Raw genomic sequence first — 19,123 nt, 5'->3', positions numbered from 1 at the left:
TACGATCGTGTAACTCTGCTTTTTCCAAAATAAATAAATTAACAAATGTCTTCATACCCACTCATAAAATTATTAAGCACGTTTTGATTTTTTCATGTACGTTAAATGGTTATGGTTAACTAGACATTAACTAGACATAAGTACTGTACACATGTCTAGTTAAATGGAACGTTCCAAAAATGTCATTAGTCTAAGATACGGATAGTTACATAGGCTAGTTTATTGGAAAGTAACTAGCCATTGATGGGCAAGTAAATGGCAAGTCTTTAACCAGATGTATGTCCACTCAAGCATTAATATTAATGCTAATCATATCAAGACATTAAAAAATTTTTTACATTAAAATAAGTAAATCTCCAGAGTTATTTGAATTAAAGCCGTGAACAGGCTGGTGTCAAAATAATATTTATTGAATTGTAAAACAAACTACTTTTGACATAGAATATGGGTATTAGATAGGGGAAGGTCCTGCTTAAGTTTCAGATCGATCGGTTACTTCCTGTGCTGGAACTGACCAAATAACTAACTTCTTGAGTGCAACTTTTTGCAGGAAGTAAAGTACGAAATATTCCTCTCAAGGTGAGAGTTCAAATCCTACCAATGACAACTTAATATTAAACTATTTGAACTGAGTTTAATAAACTCAATTGACCAAGTTTGAACTAGTTTATATATATCCGAGTGGACACGTAACTAGTTAAATACTTGACATTTACTAGCCTTTGAATTACCAGTTACTTACCAATGAACTAGTCTTTGGAACTTGACATAGCGACGACTAATGACATATTTGGAACGTTCCATTTAACTAGACATATGTACAGTACTTATGTCTAGTTAATGTCTAGTCAACCATAACCGTTTAACGCATACGGAATTTGACAAAAAAAATTATGTGTTGATATGAATTTATTTGTTAATTTAATTATTTTGGAAAAAGCAGAACGGAAATTACACGTTCGAAGCTGTCATAAAAACATTTTGGCAAGTCTTATAGTAACTAACTAATGCACTTTAGCAAAAGTCGTTAAGTGCACACCATTTATTGCATATAAATATATTAAAAAACTATGCAGAAAAAAAATTTCACTTATAAAAGTGATTTCTGATTGCACTTGTGAAGTATATGGTGTCATACAAATTTATTTCTGTGATTTCTGCTTGCCCTTGTGAAGTATATGGTTTCATGAAAATTTCTTTACAAATCAACTTTCCATATGTCTAGTTAAAGTCTAGTTAATGTCTTGTTAGATTGTCAAGACATTTTTGGCAAGATAAATGGCTAGTTGAATCATGTCTAATACTAGATATAGACTAGCTGCGTCCACTCGGGTATATAATAATAACATTTTTATTAAAAGTTTATTTGAATTATTACTTAATCCTTTATATGAGTTGTTAAATTCATTTGCAATTTAACGTACCTATATTTTTAATTTAAATATTATTGTTTTGTCTTGGTTTAATTTCATAAGCTTTAAATAATTATTAAGTTTATTTCTCAATTTAAAGAAAACGCTAGCTGACCGGCTTAGAATAAGCAAGATGATTTTACAAAAGTAAAAACGTTTTCCTGTTTTTCGTAAAGAAATCCAATTGGGTGAAATTAGTTTAAATTTGATATAATTGGGCATAATTGGTAGAAATTTCACCCAATTGGGCAAAATTGGGTGAAACTGGATAAAATCGGGCCCATTTGTGTTGCACACTAATTACCAATATTTTTAATTGCACAATTGCGCGAAATTGGGTGAAATTTAGTCCAATTGGGCGAAATTGGGTGAAATTTAGTGCAATTGGGCAAAATTAGGTGAAATTTAGTCCAATTGGGCACAATTGGGTATGTTGCACCCAAGTGGGCCCAATTGGGCGAATGTGACACACATAATCGGGCCCACTTGGGCGGAATTGTGTCGGGTGGGTGACCCGCACCCCTGCTGATTATGATGACGATGTTTACACTCATTAGGGGAATGTTTAGATGTGTAAAGTGTGTGGAAAATCTGAAGAATAACAAGCCGTCAACTTTTTTTTTTGCTTCTTTTTTTCCATTTAAAATTACATTTTCTCTCTCAATGATATCTCATGAGAAATTTCTGCAAGACATTGTGGATGAAGAAAAGTGAAGAAAAAAAATGCTTTTTTATTCCTCCGTATTTGTGTGTAGTCAAGTCATTTTATATTCTGTATGATATATTGAACTCAAAATGTTGAAGATGGAAATTTAATTTGCATAATTTTTTTTTTCTTTTCTTTCGAGCACAGTTTTGTGACATAAAAATGCGATTGTGTAGTCAGGTGAAGTAGTTAAGTGAGATGTTGAAAGGAATTTTCAGCTTTAAAAATTTATGTAAATTCAAAAAATGCGCTTTAAAGAACTAAAATTCTACATCGATTATTTTACTTGCGATTTTCAATCCTATTTGTATGCAAATTCTTTTTGCGAGGGTTAAAATCACTCAGTGTGAAGTAAAATTAATGCGAATATTATTGCGGTGCAGAATAAATATTTTTTATGTTGGAGCAGTTACACTTGGTATTTTCGACTTTTCACTAATCATGATAGCGAAATATTTCATCGAATATATACACAGGCATTCTCAAAAACCAATCTTAGGGACCATTCTCTGATTACGTCACAGAAGTGGTGAGCAACTTTTTAAGCGTCAGGGCACACCTTGGAGGTATGTCTCGATCGAAACCGCACACGGCAATTGGTTCATGGCGATTTCAAATAAATTTGGGGACACGTAAATACACCGCACCAGACAGGAGGGTAACCTTTCCATCACATAATAACGAAATTCTTCAATAATAAATAATGAAACTCTCGGAATTTCCATTGTTCAAATCTGATTTTCGCCCACTCCTCCATGAAAGTAATAATTAAGTGATTAGCCCCTTATCGATACGCTCTATTAAATTGATAGAAATTTCACTTTGTTATCGCAAATTTTACAATTTTCTTTATCATCATCATGAATTGAATGTTTCCAAATTTAGAGACGCAAACACGTCACAGGGACGATTACTTGATATGTAACCCAAGCTTTTTCACATGCCCCTCCATCCCACCCATAAGAGCGTTACGTAATATGTGAGCGACACCATAAGGAAACGGTTCAAAATTGTGTCACACTTAGAAGGAGTATGAGCTCGAAGTCGACTTGGATTTTGCAAGAAAAAGTCGACTGAAGTCGACTCGACTCCACGCAAAACTCGAGTCGAATTCGAGCTATGGAAGGAGTGACTTGGTTTATATTTTGGTTCATAATTTTGTTTCAACGGTTAACGTGAGGGGAGGTGGGTCCAGGGAGGCAGTCAGAAATAAGAGGAAGAAAAATAGCAAATTTTATTATACAAATCGCAAATATTTAGAGGTTTTTAGGTTTTTTCACGAAAAATCATAACAAATTGAAGAATTTTTTCATAAAAAGGAAAATGAAGGTTGAAAGGAACGTCTGACTACGCTTCTGAGATGGACTCCTGAGTGGGACCTAAAAAACCTATTTTTAACGTTACATAACTTCCAAACATTCCCTTAAACGATATTAAATTTCAATGAAGAAATTCGCAATATTTGTTATCAAAGAATTCGTTTTTTTTTTTTTATTGACACCCACATAATAATCGAATCCATTTAAGCATTAGAAGAGCAATTTTCGATAAAAGAAAAATTCTTTTTTTTACCTTAATTGAGAAATTGTCGTCACTCACAAAAAAAATCATTTCAATTTCACTTCAGTAAACTCAAACTGTCGACATACGAATCGATTATCAGATTCAACATATATTTATAGTTATATGAATCCATATAAAAAATGACGACATTTGGGTGATTTCATGATTCAAGCACAAATTTTGGTTCCTTATACTCATCCACAAAAGAAGGCATGTAGCTAAACTCAATATTTCGACACTAATCGCTTTATCGATTTTCATTATCTTTTTTTTTTTTTTTTTTGGTGACAAGACAGAAAGAAATTGGAAAAAAAAGACGAAAGTGAAACATGAAGAAAAAATGAGAAGACAAAAAGCACAAACAATCTTCTTTTGTTTTTTTGAGGCTTTGTCTCTATCGTGTCAGATGATACACTCTCATCTCATAATGTTTCTATGACAATGAAAAAATAAGAAATTAAACTTTCACAAAAAAAAATGTATTTTTTTGATTAAGCATGAAATGAAATAAGACTAGTTGTAAAAGAGATGCGTAGATGTAAGGAACAATGAAATTGCTTTTTTTTTGCTATCTCGTTTATTAAATGCTAATAAGGAAAAAGAAGAAGGAAGAAAAAAAATAATCGATTTTTTTTTGTGGCTTTGATAAATGAGATAAGTGAAGATCAGAGGAGAGAATATTCTTGGATGAGAAAAGTTTTTTGTAGTTTTGTTGTAATGTGGAGTAAGTTGAGTGGAATGGAAATTTTGTTGAGAATTTTTATGGACTAGTAGCAGAGACACAACATTAAAAATGTTTCAGAACACAACGAATTTCATTTTTTGCCTTATAAAAGGACCGAAAACGGCCGTCATGTTGTGGTCAGGACAATCTCACGTCTTACAATTCTAGCGGCGACGAAACAGCGTCTTAGCGATTGCATCGATGTACTAGGAATAACCCGAGCAACTCAAAATAATCTCTAAGACACCGCTTCATCGCTGTCCCAATACCAAGACGCTTAGTTGACCCATATGGCAATCTACGGCTGATTTCGACTAATTTCTTTAGCGAAAAATAATGTTCGAAGCATCATGCTGCCCGAGATAGTGAACCATAGTAGCTTAAAGGTGAATTAGCTGAATATTTCGGAATCTAGTTATAGAAACGACTTTATTGACTACAGACAATTATGCAATCAGGCAGGTGGTCAATAATTATTACTGAGCGTTGAAACCTGGCGCACACTCACTTGTTAAACAATTAATAGCCACGAATCGTTATAGTTTGGATTTCCTGAATTTTTGGAAGTTCTTGGGTCTAGGAAATTCTTCGAATTCACGGACTCACCAAGTTTCAAAATCGGCTATTCTTTGTATCAGTTTCAAAAGCTCCTAATTCTAATACAAGTTTAAATCTCATTATTCTAAAAAACCTGTGAATTACTAATGTTTTTTTACACTCAAAACAATAGCAGTTTATTATAAAATCAGCAAAAATTTCTAATAAATAATAACATATCAATCAATGCATTTTAATTATGTCATTAAAACATACTTAGTAGATAACACCACAAAAACTCGTTACATCAAAAGTCCATCAATGTTAACAGAAAACAAAATGAATAAGAATAACATTGAAAGCGAAACCAACACTAATCATTATATACATATCTGTTACACAACAAATAAAGAAAACAAACCCTTATCAGGTTCTCAAATTCGAAATGTAGAAATTTTTTTTTTCCATCAAATCATTTTCGATTCCGCTTAGTAACTTTCCCCATAGTTACTGTATTATTGACATGATGATAAGGAGAATTTTCAATCTTGTTTTTCATTTAGCATCGTTTTTCAGGCTGAGTTCTACCGAGTAGCACAACGAGTTCTCTGAGGCTCACAACGTGAACCTCACTACATCGCCGTACAGCGAAACGCGAGGTTGCCTTGACGGCACGTGACGGGCAATTTCGATCCATTTATAGTGAAAAGTGGGGTTCATCGCATTGTGTTGCTCGGGATCTAACATTAGAACACATACTCATTCGGCCTACAGTTTTTGCATACGAAATTTGTCGCAAGTCACACAAAAACCTTGATAAATTTCTAACCATTTCAAATTAAGCCAAATGAAATCAATTTTTTTGTGGTTACAAAAACTTGTTAATTTGGTTCTTTGATTATATTTCCTAATACGTACCGCAATATCTCACTTATCGACTTCACAATATACTTTTTTTTTTGAATGATCATGTCATTTCAACAATATGTCTTGAGTTTCTCTTATTGCAATTGCAAACTTAGCAAATAAATAAATATCACAATAGGTTATCAATTCATCACAATTATCGTTAACCCAAATTTTTTTTTTTTCATCTGACTAATGATTTTGTTTACTCATTTCTTCATGATGCTCTTAAAATTTTATATTTTTCTTCTCTATTGGGGTCGTTAGCTTATTACGTAGGGTAAGGGGAGGTTGCAGGACGGTTGAGACTTTGTGACACTTCAAAAAAGGGATTTCAAGGAGGGAGCGGTCCAAAAAGTGATTTTTTTTGTGTTACATTAGTGATGGGCAAACTGTGTGCTGCCGTGCCCATCATTGCGATATAGTTCCATGTACAGTTTCGGTCGAGGCTTAAATTTAAAAGACCTATCCAAAGGCTATTGCAAATCTTATTGTGGATTTAATAAATTAATATTGATTTCGATGTGATGAACATGAAGATGGATTTTGTCGTTTGTCAATGCAACGTACCAAGCCACAATTTTGTGTGTCCCAAATGTAAAAACCCAGTTAGTGTGACCAGAACAGTGAAAATAAAAGCGTGTAAAAAACACCCGAATTCAACTACACTTTTCTCTGGGATCGAACCCAGGACCTTTGACAAGGGGTCAATTGCCTACTTTGAGTCGATTTCCCGACTTGTCAATCAACTAAAGATCATTGCCACTATTTTGCTGCTTGTTTGCTTCCACTGCGTTACATAATAACTGAACATTCCCTTTCCAACTTTGATTAATTGCTCATCAAGCAGCAGCCGCAAGGAAGCTCATATTCACTTTACCCCTTCAACAATCGTGTGGCGATTATAGTAATGTAAACAGTAACAAAAAAGTCATGCAAAAATTTATTTATCAACTTCTGTTTGAGTTTCATGGTCAATTACATCATAATAACAACGACGACATGATTACTTTTTTTTTCATTATGCCTCTCATAGCAACCATTTAAGCATTAATATATATGCATAATCGAGATTTTCTCACCCTCAATAAGAAGAAAAAAAAACACAAAATTATTATTGTACATAATTTTATGACATTTTAATAAATCAGCTGCTACTTAATGCTGTCTAATATTTTTTTTTTTCATGACATACTAAAAATTTATTTTTTATGCGGCTGCTCGACCTTCATTATTGACATTTTTCGCTAGACCGCAAAAAAAAAATTGTTGCCCTTTTTTTACCAAAAAAGATATTTTTTTCTGGCTAAGGACGATTATGAAATTGACTTTTAGTCGTTAATGATTGCTGGTCTCTTTATCAAAAGTAGGTCATTTTATCATTTTATGATAAAATTAGGAACAATGTGAGTTTCTAGACGTAGGTTGACGTTGTCTTGAGGCAATGAGATGAATTATGAAAGGATTTATTATGAATTTGTAAAATTGACTAAAATTAGAACATCGTAATTCATTTATAACGTCCGAAATGTTTTAGGTGGGTGGATCTAATTTGTAGAATGGACTGGCTAGAGAGTGAGCAGATGTTGACATTAGGGGGATGTTTGAAAGTTACGTAACTCTAAGAATAGTGTTTAAAAACCGGAATATGTAGCACAAATCGGTTAATCGCTCAAGAATCTGGGACAAGGCCAGTGTGACTCCGACTTGGTGACGGAACCGATTCAAATCTAGGAGCATGCTAGTCCCGATATTCTGGTCGATTAACCGATTTGTGGTATTCGGATTTGAGCTGTTAGTTAGCTGATACCATGTCATTTGGTATCGGTAATAGGTGGACATAGTCGAAGACGTCTAAGAGAGGTCATGGATCGCAATAGATTTGTAGGATCATCGAAGTAAGGAAGTAGATTCTGATGAGACCCTTCACGCCCTACCGTACCGCTTTGTTACAAAATCATGTCCCAAAATGTAAACTATTTAGACAGATTGTAAGCATTCCTATCCATTCACTTCTATCCCTAAGCGTCACATACTTTACGAACGCTTCCATGAAGTAAAATGAAAATTGACGTCACAACGATGTAACTTCATCATCATCTCAGACAGATTAGCTAGATATCCCTCCATATAAAATTCATATTAATTCACAAAAAAAAATTTCTCTTCATTCCCAAAGTACCTTTTTCTTTATTCCTAATGTCCATCAATTGACGATCATAAAAAATTAATGCGTAATTTCTCATTTCTCATCGATGTACTTAAGTGGATATCTAAAAATTTCACAAAATTGTATAATAAAAAGAATATCATTTTTTTCGTACTTTCTTTTTATTGCCGACATCCTTTTCTTTCTTGTCTTAATCGATCTAAAATTATTATTATTTTATCTTTTACTGCATTTTCATTCGATTGGTCATGATAAAATAAATTAAAGTATGGCTCATTTGACATGTTTATCATTGTCATAAAAATATTGAATAAATCGATAGAGCTCGTGTAGCGAGTTGATGAGGATATTGTGCTTGAGGTGTGAATTAATATTAAGGATAAGTATTTGCTCATGACAATCAATGCTTGTCTTGATTATTCTCTTTAAATTAATTGATATTGACTGAGTTAATTAGATTAGTGATTAAGAAGTAATTAGATCAGTGGTGGGCAACCTGAACAACCTGGACAATCTGGATTCGACAAGAAAGAACGTATATGGCTGAGGTGCGGGGGAAGGTAGTTGGTTTGCAAATAGGAGTACAATACAGGTGTTCAACGCCCTTCGGCCTAACCTACCCAAGTAGTACCAACGTTCACCTCCCCGTGGTGCATTTATGGCTATGCCAAGCCGCTCAAGCGGTATTTGGGGTGGGGGCGAGTTTTGGGGGTCAACCCTCTCTCTACAAACCAATTTTTGGGTTCGAAACCCCAAACCCATCCATCCCCCATCCCTATCATCTCCTCACATCTGCCAACCCCTCTGCTGAGGTGTCCCATCCCACAAAACAGCTAACCCACCCCTGCATTAGACGCAAAACTTTTGAAAATTTCCAATTAAAACTTGATTAATTTAATTAGTGGCATATTCAATAATTCAACATTTAATTAGAGTCACTAACGTCAAGTGGTCAAACACATTCTTAGCAACAATGTCTATTCAAATAATTTGCATTTTATCCCAACAGAGGTCAATTTCAAGGAAGAATCTACTATCAATTTATATCACACAATTAACAGCCAAGTAAATAGCCATAAAAATAATGTTCTCAATTTTCTTTTTTAATCTTTTTTAACAAGCTTTAATAAATTAACAGCGAAAAAAACATGAAAATCGGCACCTTAGGCCATTGAGAACCCGCCCACATACAGCAAAATATTAAAAGCTGGCGTATTAATTTTTGCAGGTTGATTAATTTCATAAAACATTTATATTCAACATCGGACGAATCAATACGGAAAAGGCATTGACAAAAAAGTGCACATTCCGTATTGAATTGAGCGAAAAAAAATCGATAACTTGACACAATGCTGAACATTTTAATGACAGTAGAAGGCAGACAAGCCGAGAGAAATTAAAAATTGTGATTTAAAAAAATTTAGAGTCGTTTATTTAATTCATTATATGCATCTATATGTACGTGATATTCAACAAATCTTGTACTTTATTGTTATTTTTTCACACTTTACGTTCGAGAGCTTTTTGCACGTTTCAACAGAAAAATTCCAACTTTAAGGATTATACTAAAGTAAAGTAAATATGAAGCATGTACCAAAAAATACATGGGAATATAATGATGAGAAAATGTACATATATGTGATGTACATGTTATGCGTAAAGTATTAAATAATAAAAATATTTTATGAGAATTTTTTTTATCAAGATTTTAAAGGCAAATGTGACAAAAATTACGGCTGTTTATCATCTTATGGAATAGGGATTCAAATTTAGGATTTATATGAATTTATTATGGAGAATTTTACTATAAATTTATACATTGTATCTAATTTTGAGCAATATTCTATCAAAAGTTCTTCTTATGAATCATAAATTTAGGCAAATCAAAAATGTTAGACTTATTCTAAGATATGACTTGTCACAATAACAACGGTAGCTTAACCACTAGGCTACAGGGACCTCATATGTATCCCACTAACAGAATCGTTTATGGATTATTGGTTCTCAAACCGGACTCTAAGTCTCAATCTTGAGTTTGTCGATACCAAGACTTCGAATAATTCACTTGAAGTCTAGATCTCGGTCCCGAAAATTAACCGAAATCAAGACTTCGCAAAGCCCTTCTAAGTATGGCTCGATGCCCCAGATTCCACTCTTTTCAGACACCACAAGACTCAAAGAATTGCAAAAAATCAAATTCAGTCCACAACTTTCCTTTTCAGTTTCAAATAACAATCTCTTTAAGGCTAACAAACGTCTCTTTAAAGACTTAATTAAAACCACCCACCTTCGTCATTGTCCTCGTTCACAAATTAGCAAGAATCTGATGAAAAGGAATTTTTCACAAAAGATAAACTCAACAAACGTTTACTCAACATTTTGAAAAAAAAATCCATTTTTGAAAGCAATTAAAATTTCACACCGAAAGCTTAATTAATTTTGATACGAATTATTAAATATTTTTTGCTTCTAAAGGAAAGTGATTTTCTTGGAAAAATTAACGACAACAAAGTAAGTAATTGTTTTACATGCTATTTTATGAATTACTTTACACGTTTATCAATTATGATGACGACGAAGAAAACAGTGAAAAAAAGTAAACAGAATTTACATATTGTAAATTTATTACATTATGGACACTAATGGAGCGACATTAGCGAGCACACAAAAGTACACCAGCTAATTTTTTATATTTTATGAAATATGTATATTCGAAGCAGAGTTGGTATGCATTCCAAACGGCTTAATTCAACCATCAATATGCCGTCAGAGTAACTTCGAGTATTGTCGCTAATACGGCGACGTATCGCTGTCCAGCTAACACGTTATGCTGTTTGGGCATGCAGATATAATTGGCGAAATTCCTCCAAATACCGGCTTGTTGCCAATTTTCGGAAGGTGACCCCTGCAAGTTCCCCATTCCATAAGTTGCACACCCCACCAACTCTGTTTCATACATACATACATTTTCATGCAATTTGCATAGTTAATTGAATTAATTTTATGCAACACGTTTGGGTCATATTTATTGTGTTGAAAATAATTATTACAATGAAGTGTCATTTAATTAATGATAATTTAATTTAGTACAAATTTTTTTACATAAGAAAAAAATATTTATTATCCCCTAAAAACAAATAGCAATGTGCATCAAGAGCATGAAATTCAGGGTTAAAATGTGTTATTGTCAGGTGAATGGCAACAAAAGTTGAACGATTTTGCATGATTCTGACAACAGCTGACAAATTCACAGTTATTTTCTGATGAAGGATTTCAATTTTGTGCAATGCATGGAAAATTGTCGGTGGTTATGGCAGAAATTGGGCTTTTTTGTGTATGAATTGAGAATTTGGTTTGTTGGAGCTTGATAGAAATTAGATATAGGCTTTCACGACATAGGGAACGGGTGGTAATTTACATCCCGTCAAGCGTTCCGGATATACTGTGAGACTGGGAAGTCTAGTTAGCGATTAGTGATTTAAAACTTCGATCTACATCTCGAATTAGAGCTTCCATACTTATAAAGCTGAGAACAAAGGACGCCTTGTCTGTTATTTTTCCAGAAAGTTGAAAACACAACAAAATATTTATAAATAAACAAATCAACATCTAATTCCAGCATTTAAGCTCTAAACTCAATTTTGTTTTGACAACTTTTCTTGTTTTCCTCGTCTCGATCAGTTCAATTCGATGCACCTCACACGTAAAGTGACAACATGCATCACACCGACTAATAATAATGTTGTTTTTTTTATAAACTATCATTTTCAACTTATTATTTACTCAATCACGTGACTCCGATCGATTCGAATTTAAATTCAGTCAGATATGTTTGTTAATTATTTTACATACCACTACAGCATGTCACAATCGATTATTTTTTTTTTTCAATATGTTTGTCATTACTTTTTCAGTCGATATTGCAAACAAAATTCACCGTTCATGCATTCAATCTACTTCATGCATCATCGTTGTCGGCACTTTAATCACTCTCTGTCTTCCCTTATTTGTGAATCAAGCAGAAATTTTGCAGCAATGAGTGGTTTTGTTGGATATTCAATGTCGAAGGATGAAAAGAATGAAGAATGTATAGGCAATGAGCCAACATTTTAATGGGATTCATTTTCAAGAACAACACTCAACCTTGACAATGACAATGACTGTGGCTATGTAGCGAATTTTCAAGTTGGGAATGTCAATAAGTGTAGTGGGGGAGATTCGATGTGGATCGACCAGGATTAGAGACTTTATAAATATTTTTAAAAATAAGTCTGCTACTTTATTTAATTAAATCAATTTCGTCGCTTGTCCTGATGTCAAAAATACAATTTCATTTCCATTTTTATTGTCTGCCTTTATCCACCAGTAGCTCTATAAACAGATTTACATAAGAAATAGAATTTATTGTTCGTCCTTTCATTTTTATGTCAATTTATCAGTCAATCAGTCAGTCCATCAAGTCATTAATCTGTCTTAGTGAAAACAACAAGCATAAAAGAGAATCGAAGAAAGAAATGAAAGTTCCTTGAACCTTGAACATGAAAAGGAAAACATTAACTGAATGAATATCGCTCTTTTAACCATAGGCTATTAAAGAGATTTACAATATTCTTAGTGGTAGCTCAAAAGCATTGGAATATGATGCGAAGGAGAGGCGGAAGATAACATAATGGAAAAACGAAATATACCGTAAATTTCATTTTATTACTACTTACTGTGTGTAGACATTGTTATCAAAAAAAGCGGTGAATTTTCATCATAGAAGAATGAGAATAAAATATAAAAAATAAGATTCAGCACATCTTTAGCAGAAATGATTTCCTTTTTCTTTCATGGATGTTGTGCCTCATAAAAGAATATAAAATTGCAATGAAAGGAATAATAATAAACGAACGTTGACATGCTGTTTTTATTATATTTCATCCATAACTTTATCCCATCCACCTATTTACTTTATATGGGAAAAGTATAATTCCAGATAATGAATTTCGAGTGGGACTCGAACCTAAGATGTAATGATCTCCAGTTGCATGCTCTTACCACTGAGCTATCGGGGAACAATCAACTATATATCAAAGTGTCATATATAAATTACATATTTTCTATACCCTTCTTACTAATGCACGCCGAATGACATGGCGTTGATAGGCCATTACAGGAATTCAATTCTTACATAACAACATTGAGCATTAAGCTCGTCTGAAATGAAGAATACTGGCAGGGACGTATAGCCAGAAAGCCTTTTGGGGGAGGAGACTCGACCCCTCTAAAGCTCACTCCCCTGACTAAATCCCTGGGTATAGGAATTGTGTAGCCATTCATCCCCTAAACTAGTGTTTTTGTGTCACGGCATCTTGGTTGTAAGCCGCAAATGACATGTGCTTGATGACAATTCGATAAAAGTCGGCGGGGCACTGTTGTGTAGCGGTACAGTCTAAACAGCGCCTTAATTTGGCCTTAAGCTGATTATTCAGATGGAAGGCGTTATATAGAGGCTTAGGCTCCATATCAGAGCATGGTTCCAGAAAGTAAGTAAGAAAGCTGATTATTCCTTATGATATTAATAAATATTAATCTATTTTTGATCCAAAAACCAATTTTCAAGACACAATTTAACATCCCTAATAAAAAAATCCCAGCAGCTATCTCAAGTTATGATGTGAATAATATACAAAACAATTAAAATCTTCACAGTACCTCCTTCAGGATTACATGTGCCTGAGCAATTTCTCTCAACATTAATTTTTATTAGCATTAAACGCTTTTAATGTTGAGCCACTTTCATTGAGAGTAAGAAAGCGAATAAAAAAAAATGAATGGGAATGAAAAAATTCTTAAGCGGAATTAAAATGGAACTACATGCATAAAATGTAGAAAAATGTTTCCTGTCATCATTTAAATGATTATTCAACTCTCTTTTGTTTTACCTTTTTCATTCTCATTTTTCCCTCATCCCATCGCAATCTACCGAGTCATTGTATATTGTGTAGATGGTAATTGCAATTTATGTGATTCTTTTTTTTTTATTTTCAAGTACTTTAAATGAGCAGACCTCGTCATAAGGATATCCAGTGAGAAAGAAAAATAAAAAATGAAACGTTTGCTTCGTTTCGCCTACACATTGCGCACGAAGAGAGAAGAAAAATAAGAAAATCAACAGTAATGGCAAATCATGAAAGTTTCAAAATATAAATTATGAAAGTTCTCGACCTTATAGAGTGACTTCAGCGCATTATTGCCTTTTCTTTTGAAAATTAACAGTCGAAAAAAATTCAAAATTTCAATGTGCTAAAACCACGTGTTTTTCTTGTATGGAAAACTAAAAAATCATTAATTAAAGCATTTAATCATGGTTTTAAGCTACCAGACTAAGTGATAAGCCAGTAGCTCGATGGAACGGAGCTAATGCTTCAAACCAGAAGTCTCTACGACATCTGATTGCTGAGATCTCGAGCTTCAGCCAGCTAGCAGATCAAAGTGAGGTTATAAGCATAATTTTCCTCAAAAAAACGGTAAAAAGAGCTTGAAACGAAAGCAAATGTAGCAAATGTGCACAGACCAGTGAGCACCATTTTACCTGTCAGAAAATGAGGGAGGCATTTATGACGGCCTGAGAAGGATATTGTATATGAGTATGAATAACGACCTATGTATGGTGCATATAAATAACAAAAAGAAATATATATAAATTATCATTGCAATGCTTCCTCGGAAAACATTTTCATGACGTTTTTGTTCGTTATTTTAACTTACTTTACTCTCTCGTGATGGCTCAAGGTTACAACTTAACAAAAGCATAATTCTTCATTATGATACGCAATTTCCGCAATAAATAACCAACAAAATATTTTCTTCCGTCCACCCCGCTAAGTCTTGATGGTTGCAAAAGCAAATGAAAGAAATGTTAAGATAAAATTTATGAATTCTTTCCTCACTTTTTTATTTTAGCGTGATTTTTTATGTGAGTGATGAAAAAATTGTTTTCAGATTTTCCGGTAGATTTAGATTTTTTTTCTTTTTTGTTTAATAAATAATGAAAATTCTGACAGTCAGATTTGGATTTTTGCAATATTTATTATGAAGTCATGAGTGCTTATTGATTGTTGATATTGAAGGATTTGATATTAATATTTTGAAAATTTATTTTTAGGTAAGTGTTGAGCAGTGCGATTTTAGATGCAATTGAGTTCCTACTAGATCCTCCACCTTTTTTTCAACCCAGGATTTATCTCGTGGTTCTTCAAACCCAATCTCGAAGTTGACACACTAGGTACAATTGAGCTAATGCCAGGACCCCACTAGACCCAGATCCACTTCCTTCCTTCTCACCAGAATACATCTCAGACTCCTACAGATCCGATGTTGAAGTCGATACACTTCTAATCGACTTAAACCAAGTCAACTTCGAAAAGATTTGAAGTCATCAATTCGACTTGACTTTAAGCTTTATTTGGTAGGAATGGGGAGATGGTATTAGATTTGGGCGGATAAAACTCTTCAAAAAGGAAAAATTCTTCATTTTGCTAGAGTTTTCAAGGCAAAAATGCAAAACCTATCCTCAATTTTGACGTTAAATACATAAAGATTTTAAACTCCCTCAAAAAATTTCTGGGTTCCCCCTTGGAGCTCTGTCATTGACAACTATGACTAGAGTGTTCAATTCCGGGATTGATTCTCGGATTCAGTACATTTTGAACCCAGTATTGAGAACCCTAGCTATTCCATAATCCTTTAAATTCACAAGAATTTCACTGCGCTCACTACTACCCACATCCACCTTTAAACCACTTCCTTATTTCTCTTATTTTTCCATTTATTTCTACTTTTTCCTTTTTACGTCATTAGCTTATTTCATTTGTTTCCTTTAAGATATAAATTTTCATTCCTCTTACTTCCGTTTATTATCTTTACTTTTTTTTCTATTCTTTACATATTTTATGCGATGAAGCCTTCAATGTGACATGCTTAATGAAATGAAACATGAGTCTTGTTAACTTTATACGCAAGTATGCGAAAGTTTTTATTTATAATAAATATATTTATTTGTTCACTTCTAGAGTCGACTTTTATTATTAAGAAATATAAAAAATTATTTAAATTTAATGAAGTGAAAAGAGAAAAAAACACGAATAAATCACTCATGCAGCTAATTGCAATTTATATTTATTTTAATCATTAGCAGTAACAATTTTTTGAATTTTATTTTGGATAAGAAGATGTGTTAATTTGCTAATTATGATGAGTGCGTCGTTATGCTTACATAAATTTTATTTTTAATGAAAATATTTATTTTTGAAGAGTTTTTGAGTTGAAAAAACAATTGAAAAGTGAAAAAAATCTCAGAATTCGAAGTCGAATCGAATTTTGTACGGAGCCAAGTCGACTCAATTCGACTTTTCCATACAAAATCTAAATCAACTCCAAACTCTGAAAAAACCTTAAAAAAATTGAATTTCAAGCTTTTTAAGAAGAAGAATGTTGTGGTATCCTTCAAGGATCTTAAAAAGAAATTTCATAAGAAAACAAGAAGGAAAAAAGTATAAAAATAACTGCAGAGGAAAAAAATATCATTTTCGAGTCATTAATCTTTGTGTCTGTTGAAATTTGCATTGGGAATTGTTGATTTATTTACATTATAAAGTTTCTATTTATAGCTCAATTTAACTTTTGGGCTTTTAACATTCAAACATGAAAACTTTGAGGAAATTGGAAGGAGATCTACCTTAAAAGCTATCGTAAGTGACTACTGCAGTACTTTAGCAGTGGCGCCATCAATAAGCACCTTTAAAGAAGGTATATATAGGTAAATATCGTAAACCTACACAAAGGGGCTCGGTGGTGGAATGGTTTAGTACTCCGATACATAATTATTGCAATTCCACCGACACTGCAATCATGAGTTCGAAACTCAAAATAGGAAATTTTTCGCGAGTACTTTTTCGAATCATATGTAGTGAAAACGCGGCAAATAGCCTCATTTTGTACGTCTCAGGCTGTATTGCCGTCAATAGAGTGGTTCGGATTAAACTAAGAAATGTAGAACTAAGTTTTTGAGTACGGTGGCCTGACGAACCCTCACTCGTTAAACTGTCAGCCCTCATTGTGGTAGCCTTGAGACACATAAAACGAGAAGCTTTGCTGTATATACATTAATCCAATGGGACACGAATTGCACAGCACAGTAACCTTCACTGCACATGAATCCACAGCACAGCTACCCTCACTGCACATGAATCTGCAGCAAAGGTTACCCTCACTGCACATGAATCCACCCTTTGGTCTCGTGACATATATCACTCAAAACATAACAAACGGAAAAGAAAAATCGAAAAATCATCTACAATATACAATTTTCTTTTCTATGTGGACAGAATGGCAATGATGATTATTTTAATTAATCAAATCCAACAGCAATTAATGGTATTTAATCAAGAATGTCAAAAGCATAATGTTTCGCATCACGTAAGAACGAAGAAAATGTCTTCATTTGTGAACAATTTAACATGAATAAATTAATGATATGAATATTTGTCGTATTTGATAGCATAAGCATTTGGTTTACGGAGAAAAAAATGTCTTCTGGCTTTTAAAGCATTTTTTTTTTTTGGGGAAGGAAAAAGCTTGAAAAGCATCATTAATTTTCTATGGTAGTTTTTATTCTCTTGTTTTACTTGATGAAAAATCACAAAATCGTACTTTAATTCTTAGAATTTGTAAAATATTTGATGCGTAATTGGCGCCATTAAATTGTTATTAATTGAATTTAGAGAAGAGCTTGAAGTCGGGTTGGATTTGTTTAATGATTTGACTTCAAGTTAAAGTATTAAGAGCGGGGATTAATGGTTTTCTCATACTTAATATTCGAATTAATTCGAGAGTTTTTATGAATTTTACTCGGTACTTGATACTCGAGTACTGGAAAGTCGATTGATTATCTATTTCCGATTAAGGCTTTGATTAGGTGATTGATAAGTTGATAAATTCATAAGGGGATGTTCGGAGATTACGTAAGGCTTAGGAGGGAGGGGGGTGTCATGATAAAAGAAAAGGGAGTGTAATGCTAGCTGGGGAAAGAGTGTAACGATTACGAGGGAAGGGGTATAACACTAAGGGAGGAAGGAGTGTAACGCTTAGGTGGGAAGAGAGGTAGCGTTTAGGAATATGAGATGTAACGGATACGGATAAGAGTTGTGTAACGCTTAGGAGAATGGAGGTTTCATTGTTCAAATTAAGGTTCATGATTTTGTTACAAATCGTCATGAGAGGGTCTAAAAACCCTATTTATTCCTTTATATATCCGAACGTTCTTCAAAAAACATGTTTTTATATCACCGCATTTTTCAAGTTTGAACAAACAAAATTACACACACAATATTGTCATCTAGAACAATATTTTAATTCTATTCTAATTCTATAAACTAAATTTAAGTGCTTGGAATATTGGAGTATTTTTTAATGATTTACTGTTATGTCTGTTAAGTATGATTTTGTGATGAATGGATTTAGGTGTCACATAAAAAAACAGATAAATTTCAATTATTTTTTTTCACTTACTGCCAAGTAAGACTGCTACTAATCCCATCGCGTAAACGATCACGTAATGATCGTTGTCGACTTGGACCCGATCCCGTTATCATATGATGATTATCGTTTGGCGATGAGCTAAAGAATTTCGTTGGACTTAAATGTTGTTGAGATTCAGAACTAAGTGAATGAGATGGCGATGATGGTTTAAAACCCGGACTAAATTTGCTTAATGGTGAGGAGCGTTGCTTTGGTGATTGCTCATCACGTGACGCAGCCATTTTTTTATAGTTTTATTTATTATTTATTATTATTATTTAAAAATTCTATTCTGAATTTCACTTAAATTCGAGTTATGATGACTTTCCAAAATGATAAAAATAATTATGTGTGGGAAGTCTTTCTATTGACTTAAATTCATCTCAATTGACAATGGAATTGGAAAATTTTTCTTTTTTCTTATTAAAAAATTATCAATTTTCTTTATTTTTCTTGTAACAATCTCCAAACAGAACGAGATAAAACAATAATTGAGTTGAAGTATGATAAATTGATGAGAAATGACGGAGAGAATTTTTTTA

The 19,123-nt window shown here is 33.1% G+C and overlaps 1 protein-coding gene across 5 annotated transcripts in view; it reads right to left on the bottom strand.

Annotated features, from left to right (window-relative positions):
• The window catches only part of mtd (TLD domain-containing protein mustard), a 95,461-nt gene extending 76,568 nt beyond the window's left edge, over window positions 1–18,893 (bottom strand). Inside the window, exon 1 of one of the 5 annotated variants that reach the window (XM_070653842.1) lies at window positions 18,573–18,893. In XM_070653842.1, the coding sequence (XP_070509943.1) occupies window positions 18,573–18,823 (251 nt within the window). In that variant the 5' untranslated portion in view covers window positions 18,824–18,893. Of the gene's footprint in view, window positions 1–2,404; window positions 2,422–18,572 lie in introns of those variants that run through there. The other 4 variants (XM_070653843.1, XM_070653844.1, XM_070653847.1 and 1 more) reach the window with 4 other exon arrangements.
• Window positions 18,894–19,123: the final 230 nt, after the last annotated feature.

This window comes from Chironomus tepperi, unplaced genomic scaffold (assembly GCF_022539635.2).
Source record: "Chironomus tepperi strain 1889 unplaced genomic scaffold, CSIRO-AGI_Ctep_v1 contig_73, whole genome shotgun sequence".
In the NCBI taxonomy this organism is placed as follows: Eukaryota; Metazoa; Arthropoda; class Insecta; order Diptera; family Chironomidae; genus Chironomus; species Chironomus tepperi.
This window is presented reverse-complemented; position numbering and strand designations above follow the sequence as displayed.